The 22,757-nt window shown below is 46.7% G+C and overlaps 1 protein-coding gene across 1 annotated transcript in view; it reads right to left on the bottom strand.

The window, feature by feature from the left end:
• Positions 1-22,757, bottom strand: part of dnah9 (dynein, axonemal, heavy chain 9) — a 143,485-nt gene that overhangs the window by 87,797 nt on the left and 32,931 nt on the right. The window contains exons 32-43 of the mRNA XM_071409795.1: positions 21,219-21,323; positions 17,501-17,658; positions 17,016-17,154; positions 15,146-15,433; positions 13,233-13,443; positions 12,977-13,104; positions 12,794-12,902; positions 12,444-12,591; positions 12,027-12,201; positions 10,593-10,766; positions 10,040-10,247; positions 8,304-8,469 (exon numbers count right to left, since the gene is read on the bottom strand). Of these exons, the coding sequence (XP_071265896.1) occupies positions 8,304-8,469; positions 10,040-10,247; positions 10,593-10,766; positions 12,027-12,201; positions 12,444-12,591; positions 12,794-12,902; positions 12,977-13,104; positions 13,233-13,443; positions 15,146-15,433; positions 17,016-17,154; positions 17,501-17,658; positions 21,219-21,323 (2,009 nt within the window). The remainder of the gene's footprint in view (positions 1-8,303; positions 8,470-10,039; positions 10,248-10,592; positions 10,767-12,026; positions 12,202-12,443; positions 12,592-12,793; positions 12,903-12,976; positions 13,105-13,232; positions 13,444-15,145; positions 15,434-17,015; positions 17,155-17,500; positions 17,659-21,218; positions 21,324-22,757) is intronic.

Genomic DNA, 22,757 nt, shown 5'->3' with positions numbered 1-22,757 from the left:
GCCTTCCTAAGCCAGGATTCGGACACGGCAAGGACATCAGGATTGGCAGAGTGTGCTAAAGCGGTGAGTAAGGCAAACTTAGGGAGGAGGCTCCTGATGTTGACATGCATGAGGCCAAGGCTTTTTCGATCACAGAAGTCAACAAATGAGGGTGACTGGGGACATGCAGGGCCTGGGTTTACCTCCACATCACCCGAGGAACAGAGGAGTAGTAGGATGAGGGTGCGGCTAAAGGCTATCAAAACTGGTCGCCTAGAGCGTTGGGGACAAAGAATAAAAGGAGCAGATTTATGGGCGTGGTAGAATAGATTCTGGGCATAATGTGCAGACAGGGGTATGGTGGGGCGTGGGTACAGCGGAGGCAAGCCCAGGCACTGGGTGATGATAAGAGAGGTTGTATCTCTGGACATGCTGGTCTCAATGGGTGAGGTCACCGCATGTGTGGGGGGTGGGACCAAGGAGGTATCAGAGGTACGGAGAGTGGAACTACAGGGTCCATTGCAAACCAAAACAATGATAATGATAACTAGCCTGAACAACAGTATGCAAGGCATATTGATATTTGAGAGAGACATACAATAAGGCATAAAGTGATTGCAGGTCTTGATTGGGAGAGCTAGCTAAAACAACAGGTAAGATAACAGCAGCAATAACAGGGTGCTAGTCTAACACAGCAACAACAGGTAAAAATGGCGACGACTAGGCAGAGAGGGTCGGATTAACTACACACAGATCCTGAGTTAAAGCACAGAGCCGACAGATAAAACACAAATAAACAGAATGGAGTACCGTGAATTAATGGACAGTCAAGCATGCATCAGCTATGTAGCCAAGTGATCATAGTGTCCAGGGGGCAGCCGTAGATGGAGCAGGGAGGCCTCCACTAAGCTAGCACGCGGCGTTTAAAGTTAGTAGCCCGGGGGGTGGTCTACTCAGACGGAGGGGGTCTGCTCAGACGTGGTCGTGTCGACAGAGAATCCAAGCCAGATGGCGATGGCGAAAGAGAGGTTGTGAATTGTAGAATTGTGTTTGCTAACTGGTGCTAGCTTCGTGGCAGTGGCGCTAGCTGCGCTAGCTACAAGCTAGCTGTGAGGATCAGAAGTAGTGGCTCAGGGATTACGGCAGGAATCCGGCGTTGTTGTCGAGAGACAGTCCGATGCTGGTAAATTGGTGAGTAATATCCAGGCTAATAACAGGGCTGGTGTCTGTGTAGAAGGTAAAAGCTACTAGCAGCGGCAAAAAAATTGCTAAATTAGCTTGTAGCTGGTATTGTAGCCCAAGAATTCGCTGGTAGACCTCTTCAGCTAGCCGGCAGATGGGCCTAGCTCGAGGCTAGCTCAAGGCTAACTGGTGCTTGCTTCGGGACAGAGGTGTTAGCCAGTAGTAGCCACTCGGTTGCAGCTAGCTAGCTGTGATGATACGGTGTAATTGTCCAGAGCTTGCGTCAGGAATCCGGTGATGTGGTAGAGAAAAAGCAGTCCTATATGCTCTGGGTTGATATCGCGCTTGCAGACTGGCAGGTATTGGCCCGGTATTGAAGCTGGCTGTGTCCGAGTTGAGGGTGAAGACCGCAGCAGTGGCTAACTGACTACTAGCTAGTAGCTAGTTATCTGGCTAGCTTCTGATTGGAGTTACGGTTCTAAAGTATAAAAAAATAGCAGGTCCGTACCACATTGGGTGAGGCGGAATGTAGGAATGTATATTCAGTTCCTAGATGGAAAGTGAAATTAAAATATATACGAAATGTATACGAAAAATACGAAGACTATTTACACGGGACAGGACAAGACAAAGACACGTCCGACTGCTACGCCATCTTGGATTCCATCCATAGTGAACTAATATAGTTCATATAAGAAAATCTGTCAATGGAAATAAATCCCTAATCTATTGATTTCACATGACTGGGCAGGAGAGTCTCCAGCAGGGTTTTATCCACCCCCCTCTACGTCACCAGCCTCCTCAAGCTTCTTTTTTATTAAAAAGAAAGATGGGGGACGGCGCCCCTGCATTGATTGTCAAATTCTGGATAAAGGCACCGTAAAGTTCAGCTATTCTTTACCCCTTATACAACCATCATCAAACAAATGCACAGGGGCCAGTACTTTACGAAACTGGACTTGAGTAGTGCCTACAATCTGGTGCGCATTCGTGCAGGCGACGAATGGAAAACGGCCTTTTCCATGACCACGGGCCATTACAAGTATCTCATAATGCCTTTTGGCCTGTCTAATACTCCTTCAGTCTTCCAGGACTTTATTAACAAAGTGTTTCGGGACATGCTGGGATGGGGCGTAGTGGTTTATATAGACGACATTTTGGTCTATTCTGCTGACCGCGCCCAGCATGTCTCGTTAGTCAGGTCTGTGCTGGGAAAACTGTTGGAGCATGATCTATATGTCAAACAAGAGAAATGTTTGTTTTCCAGCGGTCAGTGTCCTTTTTGGGCTACCTCATATCCACGGAGGGAGTGGAAATGGAGGAGCAACGCATCAGCGCAGTCAGGTCATGGCCCATCCCCAACTCTGTGAAAGCAGTCCAGCGATTCCTGGGTTCGCCAACTATTTCCGGAGGTTCATCCGGGGCTTCAGCACGGTGGTCACGCCTCTTACCTCCCTGCTGAGAGTAGTTTCCCAGCGGCTTCGTTGGATGGATGGCGGAGGCGGAGAGGGCGTTCGAGACACTGAAGGCACGCTTCACCATTGCTCCCGTGCTGGCACATCCCTTCCCTTCCACGTTGAGGTGGATGCCTCCGAAGTAGGAGTAGGGGCAGTGCTGTCCCAGCACACCGGAACCCCTCCAAAGCTGCGGCCCTGCGCTTTCTACTCTAAGCAGCTGAGCCCCGCCTAGAGGAACTACGACGTAGGGGACCGGGAACTCTTGGCGGTCAAGAAGACTCTGAAGGCATGGAGGCACTGGCTGGAGGGATCCAAACACCCTTTCCTGGTGTGGACGGACCACCGCAACCTGGAGTAAATCAGGGCAGCGAAGAGGCTAAACCCGAGACAGGCCAGGTGGGCTCTACTCTTCGCCAGGATCCAATTCATGCTTTCCTATAGGCCAGGCTCGAAGAACGTGAAGGCGGACGCCCTGTCTCGCCTCTATGATAAAGAGGAGAGGCAGGGAGAGGAGACCCCCATCATCCCTCCGTTCCGTATCATCGTGCCAGTGGTGTGGGACGTGGACGCCGACATACGGCAGGCCCTGCGCACGGAACCCGCACCTGCACAGTGCCCAGAGAACTGTGCTTACATGCCCACAGGTGTGCAGGACTGCCTCCTTAACTGGCACACACGGTGCCTGCATCGGGTCATCCTGGGAAAAGCCGTACCATCGCTTGCCTGTCTGAGAAGTACTGGTGGCCCACCTTGGCTAGGACGCCCGGGTTTACGTCTCTTTCTGCTCCATCTGGACTCAGTCAAAGACACCCAGACATCTCCCTTATGGAAAGCTCCTTCCCCTGCCGGTTCCAGAGCTTGTCGCCTCATTCCTCTGCCTGGGCTCCCGTCGGCGATGCAAACCGTGGAGGCTCTTTTTACGCACGTCTTCCGGCACTACGGGACTCCAGAGGACATTGTGTCAGATCATCGTCCTCAGTTCACCTCACGCGTATGGAAAGCGTTCATGGAATGCCTTGGGGTCACGGTCAGTCTCACCTCCAGGTACCGTCCTCAAGCTAATGGGCAGGTGGAGAGGGTCAATCAGGAAGTGGGCAGGTTCCTGAGGTGTTACTGTCAGGACCGGCCGGGGGAGTGGACGGATTTTCTACCTTGGGCTGAGTACGCGCAGAATTCCCTCCGCAACTCCTCCACTAACCTCACTCCTTTCCAGTGCGTGTTGGGGTATCAGCCGGCCTTGGCACCTTGGCATCCGAGCCAGACCGAGGCCCCTGCGGTGGACGAGTGGTTTGGGTGCGCTGAGGAGACCTGGAACGCTGCGCACACTCGTCACCAGCGGGCCGTGCGTCGGCACAAGGAACAGGCGGGCCGTGCGTCGGCACAAGGAACAGGCGGGCCCGTGCGTCGGCACAAGGAACAGGCGGGCCGTGCGTCGGCACAAGGAACAGGCGGGCCGTGCGTCGGCACAAGGAACAGGCGGGCCGTGCGTCGGCACAAGGAACAGGCGGGCCGTGCGTCGGCACAAGGAACAGGCGGGCCGTGCGTCGGCACAAGGAACAGGCGGGCCGTGCGTCGGCACAAGGAACAGGCGGGCCGTGCGTCGGCACAAGGAACAGGCGGGCCGTGCGTCGGCACAAGGAACAGGCGGGCCGTGCGTCGGCACAAGGAACAGGCGGGCCGTGCGTCGGCACAAGGAACAGGCGGGACGTGCGTCGGCACAAGGAACAGGCGGGCCGTGCGTCGGCACAAGGAACAGGCCGACCGCCACCGCAGTGAGGCGCCTGTTTTCTCCCCAGGCGACCGGGTTTGGCTCTCCACCCGGAACCTGCCCCTCCGCCTGCCCTGCCGGAAGCTGGGCCCGCGGTTTGTGGGGCCGTTTAAAGTCCTGAGGAGGGTTAATGAGGTATGTACCGTTTGCAACTCCCTGCTGATTACTGCATTAACCCGACTTTTCATGTGTCTCTCCTCAGGCCAGTGGTGCCTGGTCCTCTCGCTGAGGCTGGACCCAGTGACGCCCCGCCTCCTCCTCTGGACATCGAGGGAGGTCCGCCGTACTCAGTCCATGAAGTTCTGGTTTCGAGGCATTGAGCGGGGCGTCTCCATTACCTCATCGACTGGGAGGGGACGGCCCAGAGGAGCGGTGCTTCGCTGACCAGGGATTTTCACCGTTGGCGCACTTCCCGACCCACACCGTGCTCCGGTGATCGTCCCCGAGGCCGGTGTTGTCCCCCTGTTGGTGCACCGCGCCCCAGTGGTTATCCCCCGAGGCCGGTGTCGTCCCGCTGCTGGTGCACTTGTTATTTCGGGTCTCGTCCTGTGTACTGTTACTACGGGTCTCGTCCCGTGTAATCTTTAGAGGTTTAAACCTCACTCTTTTGTTTGGGTTACATCCCTGTGTATTTTATATACGTGTTTGTTTTGGGCTTTGGCCCTGTGTGATGTTCATGTATTTTGGGTGGTTAAAACCCCCTATTACGCATTCCTGCACCTGTCTCCGATCCTTATACAACGTGACACTGTTTAATCAGCTTCTTGATATTCCACACCTGTCAGGTGGATGGATTGTCTTGGCAAATGAGAAATGCTCACTAACAGCGATGTAAACAAATTTGTGCACAATACATTTTTTGTGTGTATAAAACATTTCTACGATCTTTTATTTCAGCACAAGAAACACTTTACATGTTGCGTCTATATTTTTGTTCAATATAGCATTTGACCGTGTGGGGACTAACAAAATGTCAATGTTTTGTTCGTTTACTATTCTTGTGGGGACTTCTGGTCCCCATAAGTATAGTTAAACACGTCCACAGGCACACAAAAGCACAGGCACATACACATTGCAATGAAATACAGAAACACACTCTTAATGTGCTCCTGTCAATATGCACGCCTCAACTCTCCCTTAAGCCAGCATAGCTTAGTAACACCCTTCTCCCTCTCAATTTCATACCTGAGATACTCTCCATAACTCTACTGGCTGACCGTGTGTAAAACAAACACACACACACACACACACACACACACACACACACACACACACACACACACACACACACACACACACACACACACACACACACACACACACACACACACACACACACACACTCACACACTCACACACTCACACACTCACACACTCACACACCCTGTGGCTGTGTCTACAATACGCTTACTATGCCTGATGCCCCAACTACACAATCCTTTTAAGGAAAATCACATGCCCAAGCTCTCACATTGGACATCATTTAAGTTGTAGCATATTTTAGTAACAGCAACTGCAGTGAGTGTCCCTTTGAATAGTAAACTGAAGACATGCTCTGCTGTAGTAAGCTGAATAACAGATCAATTATTGGACTAACTCACTGCAGTAGGTTTGCTATAGCAGGGTTAGCCAGCCAGTACCCTCTTTAAAAGAGCTGTGGTATAGTAACTCTGAACAAATGTGCCTTTACTGTAATTGTCCAACATTTATGGGGTTCTAAAATTATGAAGTGGAACATCGTTCTTTTCCATAAAATATCACTGTCAAGTTCCATCTGTGATAACAATACATAGGACATAAAGTATTCATCTACTGCAGTGGTCACCAACCGGTTGATCAACTGGTTGATCTCCAAAGCATTCCTAGTCGATCACCAAACATTTCTGTAAAAAAACAACGATAAAGCCTTGCGTTCCTATTTTTTTATTTGTTTCGTGCTGTTGGCAGTAGGTGCACTTGATTCAGCAGCCCTAGCACCAGGAAGGCAACGTTTCCCATTTTAAACCATTTCATGTGTCTGAAGGTAGAACCCAGATAGCAAATCAAGTGCACCTATAGGCCTACTGCTGGCAAATCAGATAGATCACAGCGTCTGCAGTTTCCTTGAGCCATAGACTGTAAAAAGAAGCCTTGAGCACACAGCAAAGCTGAAACTGAGATTTCAAAACTTTTAAAACCATGACTAGTGAGAGATTCAACGAATACTGCAAAGCGCTGCTGTTTTTATGAGTAAATTCATGTTTACGTTATTCAGCAATGTCAACACTTTGTTCAAAACTTTTATAAGCCATAAAATGCACGTTCTCCCTATTTCCACTCATACTACAACCAGCACTGTAGCTGTAATGAATGACTACAACCAGCACTGTAGCTGTAATGAATGACTACAACCAGCACTGCAGCTGTAATGAATGACTACAACCAGCACTGTAGCTGTAATGAATGACTACAACCAGCACTGCAGCTGTAATGAATGACTACAACCAGCACTGTAGCTGTAATGAATGACTACAACCAGCACTGCAGCTGTAATGAATGACTACAACCAGCACTGTAGCTGTAATGAATGACTACAACCAGCACTGCAGCTGTAATGAATGACTACAACCAGCACTGCAGCTGTAATGAATGACTACAACCAGCACTGTAGCTGTAATGAATGACTACAACCAGCACTGTAGCTGTAATGAATGACTACAACCAGCACTGCAGCTGTAATGAATGACTACAACCAGCACTGTAGCTGTAATGAATGACTACAACCAGCACTGCAGCTGTAATGAATGACTACAACCAGCACTGTAGCTGTAATGAATGACTACAACCAGCACTGTAGCTGTAATGAATGACTACAACCAGCACTGTAGCTGTAATGAATGACTACAACCAGCACTGCAGCTGTAATGAATGACTACAACCAGCACTACAGCTGTAATGAATGACTACAACCAGCACTGTAGCTGTAATGAATGACTATAGTAAAGTGTTTCGATAAGCTTGCGTTGTTATTATTAGCGGCTTGTCTCTTTTTTATATCAAGTAATATTTCACTTTATCTGGACATCAAATTAACAACATTAATTGGTGCATGAGGCAGAAATAATGCACTGCGACTTGATTTTCGCCATCAGCTTGAAGACTGTCCACTTTTCTCAGTGGAGGGAGGGAGAGAGGGATGGTGAGTCGGGTGAGAGGCAGCCTCACCACTGCACTCTCCATCCCCTCAGACTGACCATCAGATGCAGACCATCAGTTCAGCAAAATAAAAAAAAGCGAATTATTATGCTCACTCAGCTGTGCCTCGCAATTCAGGTGTTGGTGTAACAGGGTTATATTGGTGATTCACCTTGCCACTTTATTGTTAAGACAATGGGCTTTTGTTTTTAGTTTTGTCTTGTCCTCACCTACTCAACATGGCATCTTATTGGCTGGTTTGCGTGGCTTGCTTACAAAGGAGGATGTTTAAATTAGAATCGTCCCAGTGAACAAGCACCAAACCAGCGTTAAGTTGTTGGTTGAAGAGTGATTTTTATACTCCCAAGTGATGATTTTAAAGTACAATTTATATCAATTTGTTTGTAAATATTATTAGAACACCACACATAAGATGCCACGTTTTCTGTGCATATTTGTTGTGCATTTTTTTGTAGAGAATTCCAGCTAATGCTAGCTAGCAACTTACTGTGTCTGGTGGGGGGGTTTCACATATTTTGTACAGTGCGTGAGTGCATTGTTGGATGGTGAGCCGTGCATTGCATTATGTGCAATTTTGTGCTGTTTCTATCAGAATAAATCTCCATGATTGGTGCTACAAGTTGGAGTCTGTGTCGATGGTTGTACACAACGCAAGAAGAGCACTGTTACATTGGCGTATGAGTGTGTGTGACTGCAGGGTCTGTGTGTGCACGTCCTCTCACCAGTGGTTGTAGTCCAGGTGTTGGCGTATCAGTGTGTGTGGCTGCACGGTGCCGTAGGCGTCCACCTCTGGCATGTTCATATCGTCTATGAAGTAGACCAGCCTCCTGCTGCCTGGAGGACCATAGTTACGGCCTGCCTTCTTCTCCAGGGGCTTCTCCAACACCGCTGCACAGGAGAGAGGGAAGGAGGAGAGGATGAGAGTGGAAAGAGAGAGGGATGGGAATGTAAAAAGAGATGAATGGATGCATGCAGAAAGAGATGGATGGAGGATGAGTGTAGAAAGAGATGGATGGAGGATGAGTGTAGAAAGAGATGGATGGAGGATGAGTGTAGAAAGAGATGGATGGAGGATGAGTGTAGAAAGAGATGGATGGAGGATGAGTGTAGAAAGAGATGGATGGAGGATGAGTGTAGAAAGAGATGGATGGAGGATGCGTGCAGAAAGAGATGGATGGAGGATGAGTGTAGAAAGAGATGAATGGAGGATGCATGCAGAAAGAGATGGATGGAGGATGAGTGTAGAAAGAGATGGATGGAGGATGAGTGCAGAAAGAGATGGATGGAGGATGAGTGTAGAAAGAGATAGAGAGGATGAGTGTAGAAAGAGATGGATGGAGGATGAGTGTAGAAAGAGATGGATGGAGGATGAGTGTAGAAAGAGATGGATGGAGGATGAGTGTAGAAAGAGATGGATGGAGGATGCATGCAGAAAGAGATGGATGGAGGATGAGTGTAGAAAGAGATGAATGGAGGATGCATGCAGAAAGAGATGGATGGAGGATGAGTGTAGAAAGAGATGGATGGAGGATGAGTGCAGAAAGAGATGGATGGAGGATGAGTGTAGAAAGAGATAGAGAGGATGAGTGTAGAAAGAGATAGATGGAGGATGAGTGTAGAAAGAGATGGATGGAGGATGAGTGTAGAAAGAGATGGATGGAGGATGAGTGTAGAAAGAGATGGATGGAGGATGAGTGTAGAAAGAGATGGATGGAGGATGAGTGTAGAAAGAGATGGATGGAGGATGAGTGTAGAAAGAGATGGATGGAGGATGAGTGTAGAAAGAGATGGATGGAGGATGAGTGTAGAAAGAGATGGATGGAGGATGAGTGTAGAAAGAGATAGAGAGGATGAGTGTAGAAAGAGATAGAGAGGATGAGTGTAGAAAGAGATGGATGGAGGATGAGTGCAGAAAGAGATAGATAGAGGATGAGTGTAGAAAGAGATGGATGGAGGATGAGTGCAGAAAGAGATGGATGGAGGATGAGTGCAGAAAGAGATGGATGGAGGATGAGTGCAGAAAGAGATGGATGGAGGATGAGTGCAGAAAGAGATGGATGGAGGATGAGTGTAGAAAGATGGATGGATGAGGATGAGTGTAGAAAGATGGATGGAGGATGAGTGTAGAAAGATGGATGAGGATGAGTGTAGAAAGATGGATGAGGATGAGTGTAGAAAGATGAATGAGGATGAGTGTAGAAAGATGAATGAGGATGAGTGTAGAAAGATGAATGAGGATGAGTGTAGAAAGAGATGGATGGAGGATGAGTGTAGAAAGAGATGGATGGAGGATGAGTGTAGAAAGATGGATGAGGATGAGTGTAGAAAGATGAATGGCGGATGAGTGTAGAAAGAGATGGATGGAGGATGAGTGTAGAAAGAGGGAAAGGAGAGAAGCAGCTAGGCTACATTATATTTATTTGCAGTTGTACACTAGTAGTAGCAGACCATTCCCTACCCTGTAGCATGGCAGAGGTGGTGTAATAATTGAAGGGGACGTTTTTGATCATGTATTTCTCCTGGTCCAGTGATCCCAGTTTGTCTCCGACCAGAACAGACTTCCCAGTACCGGCATTCCCGACCAGCATGACGGGCCGGCGGCGTTCCAAGAGGCGGTCCATGAAGTAACGGACGCGGATAGTCTCTGTGGTGTGGACCAGACATGCCTTGGGAGAGGAGAGATAGGGGGCAGAGTTCAGATAGACTGTAGATACTCTACAGGTTGGTGTTTCCCCACAGATCTAGGATCAGATTACTCAACTCCAATTACAACCTAAACCATTACTTATTGTGGTCCTTCAAGCCAAATGCTGTGCAATATTTATGCCATCGATGTTCACTTATTGTAAATTGCTCTGGAGAAGAGCATCTGGTAAAAGACTAAATTGTAAAGAATATGTAATTAGAAGATATTTTACTGTAGACCGTCGATGACTACTGCTTTGAAGCAGCTAATGCATGATATAATGTCACTATAGAAGTGACACCAATAACATAACACTTTACCGTACCTGTAGAGGAATATCAGCATCCATCTCGAACCTGGGCACCATCTTGGACCAGGGTTCAAACTTCTTGGTGTCGGGGTCAATGTAGTAGTCAAACACGGTCCCCTGGGATGGGAACTTGATGGTCTTAAACTCTGTCACCCACCACTTACTAAACTCCACACGGTAGTCCACCAACTACACACACACACACACACACACACACACACACACACACACACACACACACACACACACACACACACACACACACACACACACACACACACACACACACACACACACACACACACACACACACACACACACACAGGGAGAGACAAACATTGGGTCAATCTCTTGAGATACTTCTGGGAGAGGAAGCATTAAAAAACAATCAAATGAAACAAAGACACTCCTATCCAACTACCCACTGGTGGAACAACTACCCACTGGTGGAAACTGGTGGAGTTAACATTGTTTCCACGTCATTTCAACAAGAAAATGAAATGTGATGACGTTGTTTCAACGTGGAAAAGTGATTGGATTTTCAAAAAGTCATCAACGTAAGGGAAATTTTAACCTAAATCCAATGACTTGGGGAATTTTTTTGTTGATTTCACGTTGAATTCACGTTAGTTAACAACTCAACCTTACTGAAAATCCAAATTTGATGTTGAAATGACGTCTGTGGCCAGTGGGTATCCATCAGTAAAAAATAAAAATCCCTGAGCTGTTATTTCCTCTCTCTCCTCTCTCCTCTCCCTCTCTCCTCTCTCCTCTCCCTCTCTCCAGGCTGTCTACTGTGTTCAGGCCCTGCTCTGCAGTCAATAAACCCACTTAGCATATAAATGCAGTGTAGATAAGGAAATAAAGTGGAGTACATTGGTATGCTAGGAGAGACTGTTTTATCCCATAACTTAGATGGACATGGTTACTGTACGGAGCTGTCTGGGTTGCTTAGCAACCGCTCGTCACTTTGTTCGCCGCTGGTTAAAAATTCAGCCGGGTGTAGTGTTTAGGACTGTGAGTGGAATACACTTAGTTTTGAAGATGAAGCTGCAATACAGTACGGAGTCCTCGCATTGAAAACCACCATACTTTACTGAAATATATGTGAAGCAATTCTCATCATCTGAAGCTTTGAGGGGAGTTGGAGAGCAAATTAGATGACGATTTACTAAAGCGTTTGCACCCGTGATAAAAGTACACCACTTTTTCTGAAGCAATCTACTTTATTCTTTGACTCTGAGGGAAAGCACTTATCCACTACGTAGGAATGTCTCTCACAAAAATACTTAATAATAATATATGCCATTTAGGAGACACTTTTATCCAAAGCAACTTACATTTTAAGTACGGGTGGTCCTAGGAATCTAGCCCACTATCCTGGTGTTACAAGCCCCACTGAGCTACAGAGGACCAACCACAATCATAGGAATCGTTCAACCATCCTACCTGGTCCTGGAACATGGCACCTCCGAAGGCCCAGACAGCACCGAAGACAAAGTAGAGTTCGTAGAGTTCCTTAGGGCAGTCTGGAGGGGTGTGTTCTGTGGTTAACAGACACTCCAACAGATGGCACAGCATCTGGACCATACTCTGCTCTGGGACTGGGATGATCTTCTTAAACCTGACCACACACACATTACAGACATAGGGGTAAGACCATCAGTGAAATAAATATATATCTATTGATTTATGTCTGACACTATTTAGGCCTATTGTTCTCTGTCACTCGCCCTCTCTGTCTTCTCTCTCTAACCTTTCTTACTCCCTCTCACCCTCTTCCATGTCTACAGTCTCTCTCCCCTCAGTCCAAAGGACCCATCTAGATCACTATGAACCATTCCATACTGACAACTGATGTGTTACCTGGACCTGAGGGTGTCCAGACATGAGGGGAGGTACTTGTCAAACAGGATGGTCAAGTTGGCCTTCTCCGATTGGACCTCCCTCCTGTCAATCCAGCTGGATACAGGTGGGTTCCAGCCCAGATCTGCCGGGTTGATATACAGAATGCCTGGAGGCACAAGCAGAGCTTGTTACTCTGTAGTCACATGTAAACAGGTAACTACATAGTACGTACAAATACATGTAAAATGTGGTCTAACTGGGAAATATGTGGTCTAGGATAACAACAAAAGAAGAGGAGAGCAGGGGGACAGGGATAGGATAAGGAGAGGAGGAGGAGAGGTAATGGAGGAGACGAATGACTAGCATACCAGCTCTAGATACAGTAGCAGGAGTAGCAGTCCGGAGGTGACTGATCTCAAACACCAGCCTCATGGTCGGGTTGAGAGGGATACGTTCATTACTCGCCAGGGTTAACACCTAATGCAGGGAAAGGTACAGAGAGTTATTACACAGTCGGACAAAGAAACACAGACAGGGAGACAGACACACACCTTGTTGTCGTCCATGACAGTGTTGAGAGACTCAATCCACATGGGGTCTATGTCTCCATCCAGTACGATCCATTTAGGCCCAGTGTGGCTGAGGTTAGCCAGCTCACGCATGATGTTAGAGAACAGACCTGGAAAACAGACATGTATCAAAGGTCTATATGTTGGCCATATCATCATCACCATCATGACAATCATCATCACCATCCCCATCATGACCGTCACCATCATGACCGGCATCATCATGCCCTCCCCTCACCATCCCTCCACTCCCTGGTTGCAGGGTTGATGATGCCAAACAGCTCATCATTGGTCACAGCTTTGGGGTTGAGGTCCGCCCACACGGGCCTCCGCTTCATGTTCTGGTAGGTCCGTTGGAGAGACCTCATCACCTGGCTCTTCCCTGTGCCTGCGTTACCCACCACAAACACAGAGTGGCGCACCGCCAGCAACTCTTCCAACTGTACCACCTGGGGGAAGGAAGGAGAGAGCGAGAGCCAGAGAGAGAAAGGGAGAGACAAATAGTATGGTATTGCTATACAGAATGGTATGGTACACTGCAATGCTGCAGAGTAGATCAGTACCATACAGTGTGTCACTCACGTTACAGCTCAGTGAAAGAGCAGTACTTACTGCTTAATGCAAACAGTGTGGAAAGAACACATTATGCTACCTCTAAAGTATCAAATTCACCTCATTAATATCAGCAACACTTTGGTACACAAAATATTAACAACTTGAATAGCTCTGTAACGGTAAGAAAACGAGCGAGAGCGAGAGAAAATCATATTTCCTTTCACAGTGAAACTCCCCGATGGCATTCTCAATCAATGCAATTGACTCAAGCTATTCACCCTCAGCATAGTGTTAGCATCCGAAAGACCCACATTGATATTAGATTTGATGTGTGGGCAGCTGACAGGGGCTAATGCTAGCGCTACAAGTGGCTAACACCACAACAGGCTAACATTATGAGAGGCTAACAGTACAACAGGCTAACATTGTGAGAGGCTAACACTACAACAGGCTAACACTACAACAGGCTAACATTATGAGCGGCTAACAGTACAACAGGCTAACATTGTGAGAGGCTAACACTACAACAGGCTAACACTACAACAGGCTAACAATATGAGAGGCTAACAGTACAACAGGCTAACACTACAACAGGCTAACATTATGAGAGGCTAACAGTACAACAGGCTAACATTGTGAGAGGCTAACACTACAACAGGCTAACATTATGAGAGGCTAACACTAAAGTCAAATAAACCCATTCCCCTCTGGACTTCCTCCTTTCACTCTAATATTACTGACCAACAGAATGTGGCCAAAAGTAGTGCACTATAATATAGTTTAACATGGCTTCAGGGAATAGGGTGTCCGACAAAGACGGAGAGTAAGGTTCAGACGATACAAATTGATCATTATTGACCTGCCGTTGTTTCATCAGCCTGTTCCCTCCCTGTTTATATCCATGTGTGGTGTCTGTGACAGTGGCAGGGTTATGAGCTGCTCTTGCGGTACAGCGGTGTGATGGAGTGTCATTACGTTGCTACCATGCCGGTTTGACCTGCTGCAGATTGCACTCATTTCCCCTGGCCCCGCTTTCCTCTGTCTCTGACATTGTATGTGTGTGCGTGTGTGTGTGTGTGTGTGAACACAGCATAATGGCTAGAATAAGGACGGTGGACCTTTCCACCTGGGACGTTATTACAGTATAACCGGAGGGTTTGGGTTGGGCATATTTGGCCGATTCATCCACAACCCAGACTGCTCTGACACTAATGTGTACTTACCACTGATACAGTACAGTGCAACACTAGGTACATGGCTTTTGGAGGAAAGGGAACTAGTAGCAGAGGAACGCAACAGCTGAATATGTTGTTTTATTGTTAATTACCAAGATTGAAGTGTGGTTTCTTTTCCCTGGCAGTGTTATTGAAGGTCAGGGACATTACAGTATTATGGGCTGTGTTCTTATAGGGCTATCATCTACCGTCAAAAAACTGTGTCTTTCCATGTATTTGTGGATGATTTTAGGCCTGGGTCACTTGTTATATGAATTGTTTCATTCATTAAGTAATTTATCAACATGAAAACATAACTTTTAACCAACAATCTCTAAAGACTGAAACAGCCAACCCTGGTCAACCGGTAATTACAACTCACCTTCAGTACAAAGTTATCCTCAGCCTGTAATTTGAGGTCCAGCACAGACTGCTTGACATGCTTCTCAAACTCCAGGTCTCTCTTCCTGGGGACATCCAGAGCAGGGAACAGGTCTCCGATAAGCCCCATGAACACTGGCATGTCATCCGTCACGATCTTAGGGATGTTGAAGTCTCTCAGAGCCCGCATGAGGACCTGGTCCTCGGGCCGATCTGGGTCACCCCGCTTCAGGGAGCCAGCCACCACCAGGACAGACTTGATGGCCCTCAACCCCCAGTCATAGTGGTCCTGGAGACCAGGGAGAGACGGAACATTAATATTTAAGGCGCATTTTCCTTTTTCAAGAATGACAAAGATGTGTAATGGAAGGGATAGAAATGGAATGGAAGGGATAGAAATGGTTGTACCAAAAGTTTCCGAAAGTGCTTGTTTACTAGACAGACAAAGCATAGTCTTTGTTTTGAAATGCCAAACATGATTGTGTCCTTTTTTTCTGGTTTCAGCTGAACATATTTTGAAAGTAAGACAAATGGTCAAACATATTCTAAACATATTTTTTGTACTTTTTACCCCTTTTTCGTGATATCCAATTGGTAGTTACAATCGTGTCCCATTGCTGCAACTCTCGTACGGACTCCGAAACACGACCCTGCGATCCTCCGAAACACGACGCTGCCAAGCCGCGCTGCTTCTTGACACACCGCTCGCTTAAACCAGAAGCCTCCACCAATGTGTCGGAGGAAACACCGTAAAGTGTGCATGCGCCCAGCCCGCCACATAGAGTCGCTAGAGCGCAATGGAACAATGACATCCAGGCCGGCCAAACTGTCCCCTACCCGAAACGACGCTGGGCCAATTGTGCATCGCCTAATGGGTCTCCCGGTCATGGCCGATTGCGACACAGCCTGGGAACGAACCAGGGTCTGTAGTGATGCCTCTAGCACTGTGATGCAGTGCCTTAGACCACTGTGCCACTCGGGAGGCCCAAACAAGATATTCTAACACGTTAACCTATACATATATCTTTGTTACACACAAGTTTGCACAAAGCAAGTTATTTCATATTATAAACTGGGTGGTTCGAGCCCTGAATGCTGATTGGCTGACAGCCGTATACCACGGGTATGACAAAACATGTATTTGTGGTGCTCCAATTACATTGATAACCAGTTTAAAATAGCAATGAGGCACCCTGGGAGGTTTGTGGTATATGGCTAATATACCATAGCTAAGGGCTGTATCCAGGCACTCCCCGTTGCGTCATGCAAAATAACATACCTTAGCCGTGGTATATTGGCCATATACCAAACCCCCTCATGCCTTATTCCTTAAATAGAGCCCTGAGTACCAGGCCATTAGCTACCTGATGATCGTACTACTAATGCATGTCCAGAGTGCATAACAGGAGATTACCATGACTCAACGGCCACATCGAATTTTACTGCGGTCATGACTCATGACTGCAGGTGTGGAGGTAATACAGTCACCGCAACAGCCCTACTCTATGCTGAGTGTCAAATACATGTTCTGTAACACTCATTGCCACACACCACATACAGGCCATGCAGAGTATCAAATGTAATGTTCATCCACTTCCTGTATGGCAGTGTTTCAGATCTGGAATATCAGATTCTGTATGGAGCTGTAGTTCTTCTCTATATCGAGCCATTTTTGTGCAATAATCAATATGGACATAATGGAGCTAGCCTAGCCTAGTCCCAGATCTGTTTGTGCTGTCTTGCCAACTCCTACTGTATGGTCATTGTCTTGCCACAAGGACCATGTGAGTTGGCAAGCCAGCACAAACAGACAAGGGACCAGGCTATAATGGAGCTAGTGCATAAGATGAGGGATCTGAAGCATACTGTACCTGTTTGGAAAGCAGCTCTTTGCAGAGTGTGTAGAGGGTGATGAACTTCCTTGCCAGGACTCTGGCATCGAGGAAACCTTCAGCCACCAACATGATCTCACAGATCAATTCAAAGTCTGGTACTACCATGGCACAAGGCCTACAGAGAGGGAGGGAGGTAGAGAGGGAAAGAGAGAAGGAAGAGAGTAAGAATTAGTTCAGAGGGCTGACACAGTCATGTGGCTTCCAGTCAACCCTGGTACAAATCCCGTCGGGGACATTCAGTTCACCAAGAGTAATACGTGTAACTGTGGGACTGAAATATATTCATTGTCGTTTGTCAGCTTTTCTTCCGTCAACATTATCATAAACATCCCACGGTGAATGCCTTGAAAGGGGTAACTCATCTTTGTTTTTCCATCAGTCTCATCATTTCATTGTTTAAAAAATGACATTATAGCATTTTAAAAACAAGGAAACACTTTTGTGCGTGTTCCGTGTGTTACCTAAACAGGGCCTTGAGATTCTCAGGTAGTTCGGTCCTGCCAGCGTAGCCTGGGTTCATAGTGATGAAGATACCTACAGAAGGGAAAAGATTCACCTCCTCGCCCATGAAGTTAAACCTCTGCTTCTTGTCTCGGATGGCGTCCTGGATGCTCTTCACCTGGACAGGACAGATATATAGATATACAGAGATATATAGAGATATAAGACAATCAGGAACTAATCTCAGCAAAAAAAGAAACGTCCCTTTTTCAGGACCCTGTCTATCAAAGATAATTAGTAAAAATCCAAATAACTTCACAGATCTTCATTGTAAAGGGTTTAAACACTGTTACCCATGCTTGTTCAATGAACCATAAACAATTAAAACACTAACAGCTTACAGACGGAAGGCAATTAAGGTCACAGTTATGAAAACTTAGGACACTAAAGAGGCCTTTCAACTGACTCTGAAAAGAAAGATGCCCAGGGTCCCTGCTCATCTGCTTGAACGTGCCATAGGCATGCTGCAAGGAGGCATGAGGACTACAAATGTAGTCAGGGCAATAAATTGCCATGTCTGTACTGTGAGATGCCTAAGACAGCGCTACAGGGAGACAGGATGGACAGCCGATCGTCCTCGCAGTGGCAGACCACATGTAACAACACCTGCACAGGATTGGTACACACAAACATCACACCTGCGGGACAGGTACAGGATGACAACAACAACTGCCAGAGTTACACCAGGAACGCACAATCCCTCCATCAGTGCTCAGACTGTCCGCAATAGGCTGAGAGAGGCTGGACTGAGAGCTTGTTGGCCTGTTGTAAGGCAGGTCCTCACCAGATATCACTGGCAACAACTATGGGCACAAACCCACCATCGCTGGACCAGACAGGAATGGCAAAAAGTGCTCTTCACTGACGAGTCGCGGTTTTGTCTCACCAGGGGTGATCGTCAGATTCGCGTTTATCGTCGAAGGAATGACCGTTACACCGAGGCCTGTACTCTGGAGCGGGATCGATTTGGAGGTGGAGGGTCTGGGGCGGTGTGTCACAGCATCATCGGACTGAGCTTGTTGTCATTCCAGGCAATCTCAATGCTGTGCGTTACAGGGAAGACATCCTCCTCCTACATGTGGTACCCTTCCTGCAGGCTCATCCTGACATGATCCTGCAGCATGACAATGCCACAAGCCATAATGCTCGTTCTGTGCGTGATTTCCTGCAAGACAAGAATGTCAGTGTTCTGCCATGGCCAGCGAAGAGACTGGATCTCAATCCCATTGAGCACGTCTGGGACCTGTTGGATTGGAGGGTGAGGGCTAGGGCCATTCCCCCCAGAAATGTCCGGGAACTTGCAGGTGCCTTTGTGGAAGAGTGGGGTAACATCTCACAGCAAGAACTGGCAAATCTGGTGCAGTCCATGAGGAGATGCACTGCAGTTCTTAATGCAGCTGGTGGCCACACCACTTTTGATTTTGACCCCTCCTTTGTTCAGGGACACATTATTTTATTTCTGTTAGTCACATGTCTGTGGAACTTGTTCAGTTTATGTCTCAGTTGTTGAATCTTGTTATGTTCATACAAATATTTACACATGTTAAGTTTACTGAAAATAAACGCAGCTGACAGAGAAGACGCTTCTTTTTTTGCTGAGTTTAGAAAAAACGGTTCCAAAAGGGTTCTGCGGATGTCCCCGTAGGTAGGTGATCTTGTAAGATACTACCACTCGTATTCAATCACCAACAAACACAAAATGGAATGGTATTCACACTCTAAAAAATAGCCAAGGCAATGATATTTGCTATAAGCTATAAGCTAGCGTTACTGAAATGATGAAACGGCAACCCTAGTTCATCCTCATCATTTCACATATCCTACATCTGTGTGTGTGTCTAGGATGTGTACAGTAAGAATGAGATGAACTTTTCCGTGTCCTTAGCTGAACCCAAGATCTCGACTACAGGGTATGGTAAAATAGATTAGTTTAGAAAATGCTGCGTTGACTCGGTGTATATGAAACAGCACTCTCATAATTATACACCCATTAGTCATTATTCATCATCCAGTCTGGTATTTTGCAGACAATTTCACCAACAGACAGTTGTGTTGAGGAGAAGAGAAGGGCTGAATTTAGCTCATTTGTCTCCATTCAGCTGTGTCTGTGCTGCCTTCTGTTTCCCTGCCCTTTACCTAATGGAGAATTGATCTTGCCACCTGCGTACGCACTCACAAACTGCAGCTACGTTATGGCGCCTGCTCTCCCCTTAAACAGAATGGATTATCGTACAGCTTCCTCTGACATTCGCTTATGGAGAAGACGGGTGGGTCGTATTCATTAGGCAAAGAACAGAAGAAAAACAGACTGAGAAAAAGGAGGGAGGCACTACCAGGACTTGTCCAATGAGAAACGCTAATTTTGTTGTTCCGTTGCAAAACAGTTTAAAATGTTTGAACACAACCTGGGTGAAGCGCAGAGGAAGGAGAAGAGGGTACTGGTGCGGGTGGGAGAGTGCCCGTCAGAACAATTTTATTGTTTTCTGCCAGTCTTATCCAAGGTCTTCTTCCTTTCATCCTTTCGAAGCATAGCTTGATTTATTATTCCATACGCCTGCTAACACACATCCATTGCTCTGTTCTGCTGCTTTACAGTTTCAAAGTTCTCTCTCTCTCTCTCGCACTCTGACTTATTGACAACGTTTCCTTTCATAGCTAGCTGCCGGGGAGAGGGCAGAGAAACTGGCTGTGCTGTGCTATACTGCCAGTCTGGTGATGATGAAACCCTATCAGCATTATCTACTGCACATAATGTTATGATATGGGTTAAGGTAAGTGTTAGGACATAGACAAACACACTATCCAGGATACACTTTCATACTCCATCCCCCAGGGGGCAGCAGCAACCTTGTCCAAATGCTGAGTCTGGTTGATAAGCACATCAGGTGCTACCAATTAAGGTGATCGTCAGTGAGTGTCCCAGTTTGCAAGCCGTGATGCTACTGGGGGTTTGTTGGTTTTAAGAGTCTTTTTTTCACCTAGGTGAGATTGCTGTCTCCCTGGGCACATGTATCCATCACGTCCTCAAATGCTGATTTGTCACATAAATGCACACATTCATTTAGGTTACAGTTCATGTAACTAGGCCTAGGACACCTAGACAAAGTGAGTGCAACGATATCCGTAGGCTAGTTATGAGTTTTGCAACAATACACATTACAATGATGACAAAATATAAATGTGTACTGTGCTAACTCAATGCAATCATTGCTTATTAGTACTGTATACAGTGAGTTCCAAAAGTATTGTGCCCAATAGAAATGAATGGTAAATAATGTATTGTGTAATTTAGGAGTCACTTTTATTGTAAGGAAGAGTAGAATATGTTTCTAAACACATCTACATTCATGTGGATGCTACTACGATTATGGATAGTCCTGAATGAATCGTGAATAATGATGAGTGGGAATTACAGACGCACAAATATCATACCCCCAAGACATGCTAACCTCTCACCATTACAAGAAAAGGGGAGGTTAGCATTTTGGAGGGGGTATGATATTTGTGCGTCTGTAACCTTCTCACTCATCCTTATTCACGATTCATTCAAGACTATCTGCAATGGAAGTGTTTATTAACATATTATATTCTTCTTTACAGTACAGAGACAAAATAAAAAGGGTCACCGTGCCAATACCTTTGGAGCGCACTGTATGATTAGCCCAGGGACATGCTTACCTGCACAGCGACCACAGACAGCACCTCCACAGAGATCCTGTTAAATTCATCAAAGCAGCCCCACGCTCCTGTCTGGGCCAGGCCTTTATAGATGTTGCCACACGACTGCAGGAGGGGTCAGAGAGAGAGAGAGAAAGAGAGAGAGAGGGAGATGTGTTCTATACAGAGTAAAATTGAAGGTAAAAATGACAACAGACGTTTGAGATTTACCACAAAAGCAAGGGCCTAAACTTTCTTGCCTAAACGGGTGACATTTTGTTGCTGTCTGTCTATTCCAATATGAAAAAGGTTAAATGCCAACGCACACCATCAGTTTTCTCCACAGACACAGAAACCAAACTTATGAGCAGGTGAAACAGCCTCCTGAGATTCACTAGACAGGAGAGAGGTAGGATCCAAGTCTCTTCTCTCTATTATAGGGCAGAGCCATGATACTAACCAAGCCTGACTGTGTGTGCCGCTTGGTTGTATGACTTTACACCATCGCTGCATCTCCTGGTGCATATTAGCACTTCTCTCTGACACATCAATGCAGTGTGGTGTGTGTGTGTAGAGTGGGAAGGGCAATAATAATTCTCCTGTCTAGGCAGGCAGCAACAAGCTGTATGAAGAGATTGTGCCTGCGTCTCTATTGACCACTCTATATGCAGTGAGTGTGAGTGTGTGTGAGTGTGTGTGTGTGTGTTGAAGCAGCAACACTGAGAAGGGCGTCTGACACCACTTAACAGCAAAATAAATGCATCCATCAGGTTGAACTGTTATGTTCTTCCTTCAAGGACGGAGAGAGAGAGAGAGCGAGAGAGAGAGCGAGATAGAGAGAGAGAGAGAGAGAGAGAGGAGGAGAAGACAGAAAGAGAGAGACAGGGAGCTCTCTTTACCCTCCTCTCCCCTCCATCTCCGTGTCAGATATCCACACCGAGTAGAGTTGGAGAAGCAGGACTTAGATCAGGGATGGGCAACTGGCGGCCCGCCCCCCTTTTGAAGGCCCTCGGATTAATCCCCCCCCGTCCCCCCCTGCCCCCACCCCCCCAAAAAAACTCAGTCGGGGTCTCAACTTACTGTTGCGAGTTAGAATAGTAGACTACACAAGGTGCAATTTCAAAATGTGGTTGTGCATCAGACGTTTTACTCTTGTTATGTCAGTCACTGATAGTCAATTAGCTCATGTCAGCTAACTTTTTTTAGATTGCTAAATTAGTTCAGCGGCCAGCTATCCAAACTTGTTATCATGGCCGAATTATCGTCCGGGGGGCACCCATTGATTTTGTTAGTCAGTCTCACTCAGATATATTAAAAACTGCAAACATTTCTCTCCACCCTATGGCAAGATGTGTAGAATTGCAGGAAATTAGCTGTAAAACAGCACATTTTCCTCACCGCCTCATGGAAAAATGTGTAGAATTGCAGCAAACTTACTTTAAATTGCAACATTTGCTCTACACTCCGTGGCAAAATGTGTAGAATTGCACAAAATGAACTCTAAAAAAGTGTTTTAAATGTTCTCTGCTGTCAAGAGTGGGGCCACTAAGATGTTTTGCC

This window comes from Salvelinus alpinus, chromosome 7 (genome assembly GCF_045679555.1).
Source record: "Salvelinus alpinus chromosome 7, SLU_Salpinus.1, whole genome shotgun sequence".
In the NCBI taxonomy this organism is placed as follows: domain Eukaryota; kingdom Metazoa; phylum Chordata; class Actinopteri; order Salmoniformes; family Salmonidae; genus Salvelinus; species Salvelinus alpinus.
The sequence above is the reverse complement of the archived record's forward strand: the minus strand, read 5'-3'. Positions and strand labels throughout refer to the sequence as shown.